A 13,382-nucleotide genomic window follows, 5' to 3' on the forward strand; every position below is an offset into this window, starting at 1 on the left:
TCACTCGCTCTTGTGTCCTACCTCACTCTCTCAGTGTCTCTTGCTTTTCCAGTGCTGGTCAGGCAGCTGCAGCACAACACTCTTTGGTTCATTATCTTCTCGTGGCTGCAGCACCATAGACAAGACGTCTCAGAAACTCAGTGTCCCTGAAACGTGCAGCTTTTATCTTGGATCTTTTCACGCAGAGGCACTTTCAGACGGAAAACAACTCTATCGGGATGGTTACACACTTTGGCAACTCTCAATTTTCCAGTGGCCAGTCGTATTTACTGGAGCCACGTTTGGTGTTTCAAGACAGCGGGGGGACAGGTGTATGTTAGCCATTGGTGTCACAGTGGAACGAACGTAAGTTTCAGGCCAGGTGGGGGGTGAATCAGATTAATGTAAAAACAGATGTGCTGGCATACTAATTCTCCAGGGAGGGCGGTTCAGTGGCTGCTGGATATGTTTGTCAATGAGTGAACCCACAACACCCAGGGTAGTAACCCAGTTTCTCTCTGTCTCTCTGCGTGCTTTCCAATCACTAGGCAGGGGCAGGGCTGTAGTGCTGCAGTGCCATCTCCCCCTCTCAACACTCTCATCCCTAAATCTTTACTAACACTGTGGCGCCACAAGAGTCCAGCCATACCTCGCCATCATATCTTACCCTGTCAAGCACCACAAACTCATCCAGGATTTCCACCCCTGCCCAGAATAGCCTGTCTAAGTGTCCTTCTGTTATGTTTCCACCCCTGCACCTCTCCTTTTGGCCTGGTATTGGATAGGCTCCTGAGAGGAGGGGGATGAGACAGGGCGGCGTTGACTTGTGGAATGTGTGGAGCTGAAGCAAAGATTCATTAGAGTGCTACTGAACATTTTATGCTGCCATGCAAACAGTTATTGATCTGTAGCACACAGCATCTGAGTTCTAGAGAAGCTTCTAGAATAAACACACCCAGGTCAACTCTGGGGAAAAAAGGGGGGTTCGAAGGAAAAAAAGAAAGGGTTAAAAAAGAAGAAAAAAGAAATGGGAAAGGAAAATCAGCACACTCGTTATAAATCACTATTGCTGAGTGGGCATTAGCTCTTGCATGTGACCTCTGGCCTGGTCTGTGTGGCTAAAGCCCAAATCCTGCTCACAATAGCTTCCTGTTCCACTTGGATCAACCTCATTTTTGGACCTCAGCAACCAGTCTGACATACAACTGAGAATGTAGTTAAACAAGGGAGAAGCAGATAGAAAACGGGTGGAAAGGAGATGCATACCATGTTCAGGACACTGTTACACTAGAAATGTGTCTTTTTTTTCCCTAAAGAGTCCTTTGAACTTTCGTGGATAAGAAGAAATCCAGGCAACAAGGACAACACAGGAACAACTTCCTCTATTTTTCAACAACATATTTTTACAGATTTCAGAAAAAAAAAAAAAACTATATGGCACTACTCTTTTCCAGATTCCCGATGGATACCCCAAATTCTCTTGAGGACGGCCAAGGTCAACAGACACACAGGGAACACTGTTGGGATAAGGCAAAAGAAAAAAGCGTGAAGTAAAGAATCTGTGACAGTCACCTTACGTATAATCCACAGCATTCTGCAGGATGGTAAAAAACAAAAAAAAAAAAAACTGATCTACCGACGTGATTAAATGTGTTTGGTTTAAATAAGGGTTATGTTAACCAAACATCATATCAGAGAAGGTAAGGAAACTCAGCTGTGTCTGGGGCTGCCTACTTGGTGTACATACTTCTTTATGTGCCCATATGAACATATGACAGCTATGGAATGTAAAGAAGTATGTATTCTTGGTCAGGTGCTGATCCTCAGTTTATAAAATGTGCTATGACTCTCTGCATCACTGAATATGGATACATGGAAACAGTGTGATGGATTTTGTAACTGGGATGCAGAAACTTACTGCAGCAGTGGATTCTGAGAGAAGTTGCTGCTCTTTCGGTGACTTCACCAGCAGTCCACACCGCCTCTCTCTAATTCAGCAATTGCCATGTTAGATAGTTCATTCTGATAGATTGTCATACTATAGTTTATTTCTGCAGGTAGACTAATATTAAAATAACAGGTTGTAGTGCCCACTTTCTTGGTGATAGAAAGAGTTCAGTCACTGCTACCTAAAAGATCCAATAACGGCCCGAGACAGCCCCATAGGAACAGAAGCTCCTTTCATTATTGGAGAGTTTGCTGCATTCTAAGCTTTGAATTGTGGCCAGCTGCAACTAAGATCCTGTTTCTGCAGGAGCGACATGCACCAGAACCATTAATACCTTAATCTTTTTAAACTTGCCTAGAGAGGGTAAGTTTAGGACAATTTCACTTATTTTTTTGTCCCTTAAAAGTTAGAACTTGCTACAGAGAAGCTGCTGAGGTAACAGTTCCATAAAGGTGAGCAGAGCTTGGCTATTAAAAAGGAAGCTTCTCTCACATTGTGGGATAGTACCGTTGTCTGTTTCACCCTGCCACCCGTTTCTGCCCCCATTGTTCATGTTTGCTAGGCTTGCCAAATGCTTTGCTGGACCACAGAGTAGTCAGATTAGAGCATGGAAAAGTGACAATGCAGGATCAGAGTTGGGCCTGCCTGTCAGCTGATTCCAATTGTCCTCTACAAAAGGTAAATTGGAGCCTTTAGAAGAGGACCTCTTTTTCATTTTTGGTCTACTAGTGTGCAGAAAGAATTTTTGTGAAAACAGTAGAATGAATGTACAAGTAGAACAAATGTATTATACAATGTTGAGATCAACAGGTGATGAAAACGGTCATGTAATAGAGGACAGTTATACTTTTAGGGGTTTGAATGCTTACCTACACGGAAACACCATGTCATATATCTACAGAGGTAATATTTTAATTATGGTGATGACTGAGGTCAGAGCATTACTGCAATCCTCATCACTTGTGCTACCGATCAAGAAAAATAAAAAGTATGCATTGTGTGCAAGTATACAGTAATTTTTGGTCATGACTGGAGCCTGGGAGAGCTTGTGGCCCATTTTTTTGAATGTCAGACACTCCCGTCTGTCCTCTGTAGGGCTGTGCTCTTTCCATTTTTGTGCACTGCTTGCTGTAGGGTTCTCTCCTGTCAGTCGTGTGGCTGTGTTCCCTCTTTCTCGCCTTCAACTCCAGACTGAGTGACACCCACAGCAGATGCTGACATTATCAAATGTTCAGCTGCTGTCCCTGGCTTTTGCCCTCTTATGGCCAGTGTATTTGTGGGCCGAACTTTGTCCAGAATGCCGTAAGCGAGTGGCTGTGTAGCGCAGGGAGGGGGATCTGTGGTGTAAATAGCACTTTACTGACCCCACTTTAATGAGCACCATATTGAGCAGCAATGATCCCTTATGCTTACACTCTCAGCTGGCCACCTGCTAAGGAGCTAAAGAGGCTTTTTGGTTCCATCTAAGCTGATGGACACTCGACTGCATCTTACAAAACAACACATGCTCACTGTGCATCTCTGAATTGTTTTGTGGAGTTGCTTCTGCCTCGGACTGTGACTGACATGTGGTACAAATATCTTTATTAGTCATTTCAACATTACCACATTAGCAGACTCAATCCACACTCCCTTATTGGATTAAGTGGGCAAATTAACCCTACAATTTAGCCAAGTATGACTGAATCTTTAAGAAAGTGACAACTTCAGACAGCAGCACATGCTGACATCTTGATCACCCAAGAAACACTCTGCCCTCGGCAGGCTTAATCCATCAGCTGCTGTAATTGCTACAAGACTTGCGGACACTTGACTCGAGTGCACCAGGATGGATTATTATCTTTTTCGCTGAGGACATTTCTCTTTTTTAACAAAGAGAAAGAAAACCTTTGGAGCGCAATGAAACATTTTTTGATAGTTAGAGAGAATCTAAAATCTGAAAAGATCCCATGCAACATTTAATGTCAAGTTTCACAAATTCAAGTTTTATTGCTTAAACAGTGTCAAATAAGCAGTTTTTTTATCAGTCTCATTAACACCAAACCACAATGCTTTGCTAAAGCTGGTAAAATGGAACCAAATCACCTCTTCAATGGATTTGGTCCCCTTCAACCAGCTGTAGCTATGCTTTGATGACAACATAAATGGTTTCTATCTTGCATTTTTTTGCTTTTGCAGGAACTGAGATTATATCTTCATTAATGGACAAGTTTCTTAAATAAATGTTATTACAAAGTATTGTGATTGCCTTTTCTACAAGCTGAAAACATAACTTAATAGAAAAAAGTGGGTTAAGATATAAATGCATTAGTCATCATTTGTTAAATTGTATTAAATTGGGCTAAGACAGCTGACTGACATCCACACATGGAAACGGAGAGCAAAAGTAAGTTGAGGGAGAGGGGAGAAGAACAGTTGCAGCACAAGCTCACTGCGACATGCGGGAACGGTAGCCTGCGTGCCTCTCGGTAACCCTTCTCTGCCTGCATACAGGGGAGTGGAGATATAAACCAGATGCTTCTAAGTGTGGGGGGTTTGTACACACTAATCATACACAGAAAGAGTCCACCAATTATGGCCCCCGGCACACTGACGCAGCGCAGGCATGTGGTGTGAACCTCCCTCTCCTCTGCATCAGAGCAGCATCCTTCCTTCAGTCACATGGATCGCAACGCTGCATCATAATTTCACCCATAATTACGCTGATCTGCCACCATGTCATGCTGAACCTGAGCTGCACCTCCATTCATATCACGTATCAGCTTATATATAGAGATAGTTGGCATATCTCATCCATACATTTTTTTCACATCAAGATTTTAGGTTAAAATGTATATGGTTTATGTTTTAACTGCTGGAACAGGTCACTATTTCTACTAAGATTTTCAGTTTTAGCCTCTGTTTAAGAATTGTCCTGTGTGTAACAAATTAAATGAGCTCGAAAAACAGTCAATGACAAATATATACAATAAAAAGGTGAATTAAAAAAAAAAAAAAAAAAAAAAAAAAAACTTATTTTGGTTGTTTATTATGTTTTTAAAAACTGTTCTACCATTTTAAATAAAATGTTAAATTTAATTGTTAAATGTATTAGATTCTAAAAAAAATGCGGAACCAAACAATAACATTCTTACACCTTGAATACTTGTTAGTGTGCCTTTTTAAAACAAATACCACGAATGTTTAATTTATATCAATTAATTCAAGTGATCTTGCTATGTCCAAGTCATCCCTGAAATGGTCAAATATTATATATTCCTGCATAGTCACACCATATAACATAAGAGAAAAGTAGGTAGTAAAGCAGTTAATTTTTTCCCACTAAGAAATAATAGTACAATATAAAGCCTCAAACTACTTGGTTTCTTTGCAAGAATTTCATTTTCCGGAAAACATTAACCGAACAACAACAGTAAAATTACAATACTAATGTTAATGGATTAATTTGGTTTTATTTTGGTGGAAAACTACAGGGAAACCTTAAAGCTTCTCTTTTGCTGACAACATTTATAAATGAGTGTCATTAAAAATTAGATGGTTGCAGCAAGTTTTAGAAGTGACCTAAACTCATAGCAACTGCAGAAATGGAAACATGCAGCACATTAAACTGTATATTCATATAACTATATTGCAGCCAGCATACATAGTTAGAATTCGTTTAAAAAAATAAATACTGGCTAATTGGTGAGTAACTAACATTTATATACCAGCTGTGATGTCCTCAGCATCTCAGCCAGGGTCAGAGTTCCAAACACCAAATAAAAATCAGTGTTGGTGAGTATTCATTATTCATTTTGGACTGGCTGGGATGCTAAGGGTATCCCCAACACCAGCTGCTAAATGGTGCCACTACCCCATTCATTGCCTTCAGAATGCAATGCATAAAAAATATTTGCAATCACAGCATTTTGAAGTTTGCTTAGCAATAAAGGCCATTTCAAAATTTAAATCTTTCCTACAGTGTCCCACCTCATATGGGTCATACTTCTCAGGTTTGAAAATATGGAAAGTGGTATAAATATGAAAGAAAAATCTAATTCCTGATTCTTTAAACAATGATTTTTGTTTTCATTGTGATAAGAACGAAACATCACCATACCATTTTTGACTTGCGCACCTCCTAAAACTTTCCAAACAATTTTAAATTCAGAATTAAGACATGCTCATAGATGTCTATTCAATTCTCTGTATGGCATTTTTAATGGATTTTAAATAAATTAATATTTCCAGATAAAAAATAAAAAAAAAGTAAATGACCCAAAAACCTAATGTCTAATAATTATACAAGTATTACAAAAATATTTTAATATTAATATTTTAATTTATATTGCAGTCACACAAATTATGTTAACTACCATAAATTGAAAAAAGACCAACTAATCTATGGCCCAGGTTAATTTCTATAAATAAATCTACCAAGTGGCTTAAAATCAAGCAGAAAACTTGCAATTCACCTGACAGTACAGCAGAGGCACATACAGCCCATAATAATCTGTGCTGATGGTTTGCTAAACAGCCCATAGTTTTTTATTTGATTTTATATTCAATTATTTGTTTATTAATTTTAATTTGTGCTTTGATCTGTTATTTTGATTAGTTTTAAACTATATTCACTAGATATGACTGCTGGCTAAGGCTTGAACTAATCAGCTGTAGAGCACACATGTACGCTGTAGTGCATCCGAGGGTGAGAGTCCATATGGCGGTTAACAAACAGGTTGGACCATTTGTACAGTAGTAATAGAGGCTGTGCATGGGCTGCCTCTGCAGGGCCCGTTTGTGGACTCTGTTATGAGTCATGGGCTATTAATCGTACTGTTTACAGTGCTGGAGCACAACTGCCTTCCAGCAGCCGTCCAGAGAGCCACTGAGAGGAACCAGTCCTGCTCTCAGCCTGGGACTGTCATAAACACACAGGAAGAAGAAAAAAAAAAAAAATGATGAACACTTTCAACATACCCAACCAAGACGCAAATTCGCAATGTATAGATAAACATGGGGAATGTTCAATAAAATCTTTAAAATAAATAGACAGAATGCATAAGTTCTTTTTTTTTTTTCTCAGATTAACATATTTCAAGGAGTTTAAAAACATTCAAAAGAATAAATTGCATATGCATACCAAGAATGTTTTCTGACTTTCCAACAGGTTCGTTTGATTCGTCTGGCTGTTTAAAATTCCTGTGTAAGGTTACAACTGTACTTACAACAGCCATTATTCAAGAACACCAGTTGAGAGACACATCAATGTGTTAATGACTTTAGGAAAATGTGCAAGGAAGAAAAAAGTAAAATGGTTTTCAATGTGGTATGATGTTTCTGTGATAAAATCTAACTGGTTAAAATGGTGTAAGTGAAGTAGGGGTACTACCTAATGTGTTAAGTCCAAAAAGTAAGACTGATTGCTACTTGGTTAACTGCTAGTTAGTCAATCAAGTTCTTAAGACACAGACACAGTTACTATGTTTTTGCAACCGACCCCTGAGATGTGTGGCATGTGGATTCAACAGGAAATTAAATATTTTAAAGCAGCCAACCAACAAGTTTTTCATGACCTAACCACATACTGAAAAAGGACACAAGCTTAGCACAAGCATTCAGACCTAGTAAATGCATACTCAAGTCTGCACAACAGGAGTGGACTGAAAAGTTTCAGCACAGGAAAGAAAGAGTGCTGCGCAAAGACGACTGCAGCGGTGGGTGCTTATTCGAGTATTAGATGTAGGTGATGAGCTGGAGGAGAGCTATATATCTCTAGGACTTTTTGATGGTGAAGGGACAGGTTCTACTCCCAAGCAAGGCTCTACTGTACAAGCGAGTCATAAATAATAACCCGGGGCAGTTCTTCATCCACATAGTCAATAAAAAGGATCCCCATGTTGCCATTGGAGGATTGATCATTTCACTGAGGCATTTGTAACTTACGCAGCAATTTTCCATGGCACAAAGGTGCAGCAATAATAAAAATCAATTCCCATTTTATTTGCAATGAATAAATAAATAGGTACGGTTACAATTAAAAAATTAAAGGGATAGTTCACCCAAAAATTAAAAATGACCCTATGATTTACTCACCCTCAAGCCATCCTAGGCGTATTTGACTTTCTTCTTTCAGATGAATAGAATCAGAGTTACATAAAAAAAATGTCCAGGCTCTTTTTTTTTTTATAATGGCAGTGAACGGGTGCTGAGATTCTGAAGTCCAATAAAGTGCACCCATCCATCATAAAAGGGGGAGGGGGGGGTGTTAATAAAGGCATTCTGAAGTGAATTTATGCTACGCCTGCGTCCTAAGTCATCTGCTGGAATGGCACTCTCTCATGTACACACATACAACCATTAGCGGAAGCTAGAGATTCCGGTTTATAGTTTTAAATATGGATGTTTTTCTTACATAAATGCATCGATACGCTTGAGGGTGAGTAAATCATAGGTTCATTTTCATTTTTGGGTCCCTTTAATGATTAAATGGTTAACCTGGTTAAGGCATTAATAACATTTTATGTTATATTTATTCATGGACACTTTTTATATTAAGTACTGTGCTTCTGTGCTACTTTTTATAAAGTATTAGATGCTTCACCAAAACAGAAACAATTGAAATGGCTAAAATCCACAGAAAAACTGAGGCAAGTTCTCCATGGTCCTTGCAACAGTAATATGAACAAACTAACTGAAAACGCTGTGTTGAAGTAGATAATCATACACAAATCTCACTGGATTATTACGATATTTGCAAAATGAAGATTTGAAGCCAAAATGTTACACTAGAATTGAAGATGTTTTTAAACTTTTTATATATCAAATCTGAATTTAGCAAAAAAGGTTTGCAGCTCGAAGCTCAACAAGTTTGAAATATATATTAAGGGTATATCAACAGCTACTGGCTGAGGAAAACTGAACATAAGGATGCAATTAGGGCTGCACGATCAGTCGAAATAATCGTATCTTTCAGTGAAGCACAGTTCTGTGATCAGTAGTAAATCTCCATCCGCAGGCCAGAGGGCACTCTCGCGCTGAAACTCCAAATATGCCCCACAGAAGAAAGGTAATGCACATTGTTCCAGGGTTGTGGCTAGAAGGGATACCGCTGCAACGTAATCAATGATGTACATCCGAGTATATCGAGATGGAGGGACGTTTGTGAGTGAAGGACATAAAAAAATGACCTGGAACGAAGACATGTAAAGACGTGTATTTTCTTTCATCTGCGGGGCGTGTTTGGCGTTTCAGTGCAAGAGCACCCTCTGGCCATCGGATGGAGATGTCTACTGATCACAGAACCGTGCTTCATTGAAAGATACACATGACAATCGCAGCCTTTGACTAATTGCTATTTAATTTTGATTAATCGTACAGGCCTAGATGCAATCAGAGTGCCTACTGTAGTTTAAGTTTGTATGCAAGTGGGCATCACCATTCATGAAGCAACAATGGTAAATTCGCCACAGTAAAGAAAAAATAACTTATTTTGACTTTAGGAGCCTCGAATTTGTTCCGCACAGGCCCCAAATATGAAATGAAATCATTCAATAAATTCATTGATGCATAATTCTCATTAATCACAAGCTTAATTCAACCAAAATTATGACACATGCAAATTGAACGTAGCCATACCTGGGGTTCCCTCGCAGAGCTGCATGGTGAAGGGCGTTGAATCCGTTATTGTTGGTAATCGTGACATCTGCACCTGCTTCCTGGAGCACAGAGAGCATGTCATCCCTCTTCTTGCTGATGGCATCATGGAGAGGTGTGTCCCCCTCCGAGTCCTGCAGGGGGCAGCATTAAGTTACAGGCTCTTTAAGTATGTACTGTTTTTTCTACTGAACGCAATACAGCATGATAAAGGTGTGATGTGACTTGATCTACTGTTACCACAGAATAAGCAGAAATATGCTAAATTATACAAATGCTTAGCAAGTATAATAATAAATGCTGGCATTACATGGCAATGTTTCATGGAAATGTTATTTTACATTGTAATGATATTTCACAACATTAATATCTTACTGGATTGTTTTTTTTTATATATATATATAAAATACATGCAGCCTTAAGGAGGATAAGAGGCTCTTTCAAAAGCATTAAAAAAAAAAAAATTATTCCAAAAGTTTGAACTGTAGTGTATAAGAACTACTCACTAACTACCAGCATAAGCTTAGAATGTGTTACCAAAAGTGTCAGTCAATAAAAAGCAAGGAAGTTTTCATTATAAAATGAGAGGTACTGAGACACCAGGGACTGAAACTGAAATAGTTCACCTGCAGACTGGGGTGGCAGCCAAAGTCAAGCAAAGTCTTCACCACCTGTAGATGGCCCTTGTTGACAGCGATGTGCAGAGGCGTTTGTCTGCGTTTGTTTCTGGCATTCAGGTCAGCCCCGCCTCGATGCAGCACCTCAATGACGGAACCTTCGTCCCCGAAGGCTGCATGATGGACGGCTCGGTCTCCATCCTTATCCTGAAAGAGTTGCATGTCAATCACTGTCAGAATCCTCATTTAAACACATCACTGTCTGATTCCACTGTCTGACTATAAAGCTTCTAGAACTATAACTGGCCTAGAAAAAGGAAAAAACTGAGGAGCTGAGTGTTTTTTGTGGAAGTGGTTATTTGTGAAGGTAATTACTTATGATGATGAGTATTTTCTGGTTAAACTGCCTTATAATGATGCAAATCTTCTGGTTACTTGGCCTAATAATCTCTCTGTTCCTCCAGCTGACAGTGGCAAGGCGTACAGTCTGTTTTTCTCCACTGGACCAAAATATTTCATTAAAGATTTCAATATGCTAAATATTTAACATTTACAATAGATGTGCTGACTGCATGCCAATTGCCAACATTAACTTATCCTCAGAATATGGGAATGAGGGGGTTCAGTTAACCTTACCTCAATATGCCTCTGAAGCACCTAAAGCCTTTTCTTTACAAACATACTTCACTTAGCATTCCTATTACAACAATGCAAGTCTAAAACTTGGATCAAAATTTTATTAGTGCAAGTTTCTTGGAAGATCACTCCCATGGGTTAAACCGCTCCTCTCTTTAACCGAAATATCTCTGTCTATATATATGTTTTCTCTCTATATTATGCTGGGATATTATGCTATACTGTCACAACAGTATTTAATGTTACAGGGATGCAAACTAACCATGGGCAAATAAGGTAACAAAGATGCGGGTGTCCGGGGCAATATTATTATTATTATTACTATAATTATGTGCATTTTATTAAATTGTTATCATTATAATTATTTAAAATATATATTTTATTGAATTATAACTATTCAGTAAAAAAAATATCACTGTAGTAATAATACTAATAAAAAACTTGAGTATTTAATAATTATTTTTTTGAGTAAAACAGACAAAAAAAAAAATCCAAAGAGCTTTTATTTTAAAAAAAAAAATCCTATTTTATTGACACTCGAACCAATTTAAAAAAAAAATCTAATAATTATTATTAATATTCCATTTAATCAAAATATTTATTTTATTAAATTATAACAATTCAATAAATTAATAAAGAAATATGTTACTTTTGTTATAATACCATAATGTAAAAAAAAAAACACACACATATTTAATAATGGTACATTTATTTTACAGAAAAATAGTTAAATTAAATCAAACATTAAATCAAAGAGCTCTTATTTTGAGGAAAAAATCACAGATAGAGCTTAAACCACCCCAAGCTTCTCATTTGATGACACTCCAACCAGTTTCAAAAACTGGATTCATTGGATCTACACAAATCACACAAATGAGATATTCTGGAATAGATATGGTGATTTTGGCCCAAAAAGAGACAAGTTTGCATCCCGGACCCAGGTGCATTAAAAATACACAAGGAAACATTTAACTCAATTCAATTAGCTAACTAGCTCCATGAGGTCTCTCTTAAAACAAAAACGTCTGCTTGAGGTGTCTGAACTACAAACAAACAAGGTCCAAGCGGTTTAAGGTCATTAGTCAACCAACAGCATATTATGGTTTGCACTGTTCCAAACACAATAAACTCCAGTTTGGGCTAAAGGTGACAAGATGTGGTTTGGTTGAGGTATGCAGTACATACCTCAGCCTCCAGGTCCACATTATGTTTCAGCAGCAGTTTGAGGACGTCCACATGGCCATTTTGGCTGGCTGCCTGCATGGCAGTGTGTCCTGCACACTGCCCGTTCACCTGGAAATAAAAAGACAGGGTTGATCACATCATGCTATTTGCATTTCAGATTCCATGTTTGTGTCATTCTTTAAAACGGGTTTGTATAAGCACATACACAAGTGTCTATTTGTGATCTGCAGCATTGCGGTAAGTTAAACCAGTGTGCAAAGGCATGAATATTAATGCTGGAGCCCCTGGTGTATTTGCAGGACATGTCTTGTCCTGCCGAGCATATCATTTGGCCAGTCACCCTGTCCAATTTGACTTCCCTTCTTCTCTCTCTGTGCTACAAGAAATTACTTCAGTGAGGGGCGGCAGGGCACAGGGCCAGTCCTGGCACCAACACAAACCAAAAAAGTGGGGGAAAAGAAGACTCAAACTGATCAAATATATTGACGTAAAGTCTCTATCAGGCAAAGTGACAAGCAAATCTAATGCAAATCCAGGCATTTCTAGTCATTTATGATAACTAGGCTTTTTAAAAATCACGAGATTATAAAATTATTTAATAATAACACAACTTAAGTTACACAAAAAAAATAAAGATTGGTTAAAAAAAAAAAAAATGCAAGTTACAATTTTAAAATTCCCTGGCATTTCCAAGTCTTCCATGACTGTGGGAATAATGCTAATACCAAATAACATTGCTATATCATATGTTCATTGTGCACTGCATTCCAGTGTCTAGTCTCTCTATTCCAAACAAAACTTGGATCGACCTCCTTCTCATTTCCTTTAAATTGACATGCTGTGCAATCATTGGCGTAATCAAATTTCCCATTGTTATTGTGGTGAGACCACAATAGTTCATTTTGAAATTTACACAAGCAATGTTCTTCAACTCCTCTCAAAATACTTAAATGAAACAATTGTTTTAGCAGCATGTACAGATGGCTGACAGATTAAACCTTTCTGATTAAAACTGCTTGATTGTTTTGTTCAGTCTTATTCAAAACGACTCATGTGCCCATGTCTTCATACGAACGACTGTTGAATACTTTCAGAATGTTAGAGACTAGACTGAAGCAGTTCCATATTCCATAAACTGAGAGTTTCAGGCTCATAGGAGAAAAAGAAAAAAAAGAGCAAAGGAGGTATCATACATATAAGAGCAGCCATCATTCTTTGATTGTGCGTTTGATCTGATCTGTGAGACTCCAGTTAGAACCAAAAGGTGCAGCAGTTCAAAGTGGTCTTGCTACAAATTAGAACCATTACGATGCTTGATCAAAGTACCACTCGCATAAGTTTCTTCTTTCTGACTTGCACTTTCTAAAATGTAAGAACTGCTA

The 13,382-nt window shown here is 38.2% G+C and overlaps 1 protein-coding gene across 1 annotated transcript in view; it reads right to left on the reverse strand.

Annotated features, from left to right (window-relative positions):
- The window catches only part of mib1 (MIB E3 ubiquitin protein ligase 1), a 46,383-nt gene that overhangs the window by 20,468 nt on the left and 12,533 nt on the right, over positions 1-13,382 (reverse strand). The window contains exons 10-12 of the mRNA XM_042719334.1: positions 12,001-12,108; positions 10,189-10,386; positions 9,545-9,696 (exon numbers count right to left, since the gene is read on the reverse strand). Coding sequence (XP_042575268.1) covers positions 9,545-9,696; positions 10,189-10,386; positions 12,001-12,108 — 458 coding nt within the window. The remainder of the gene's footprint in view (positions 1-9,544; positions 9,697-10,188; positions 10,387-12,000; positions 12,109-13,382) is intronic.

This window comes from Cyprinus carpio, chromosome B2 (genome assembly GCF_018340385.1).
Source record: "Cyprinus carpio isolate SPL01 chromosome B2, ASM1834038v1, whole genome shotgun sequence".
NCBI classification, from domain to species: Eukaryota; Metazoa; Chordata; class Actinopteri; order Cypriniformes; family Cyprinidae; genus Cyprinus; species Cyprinus carpio.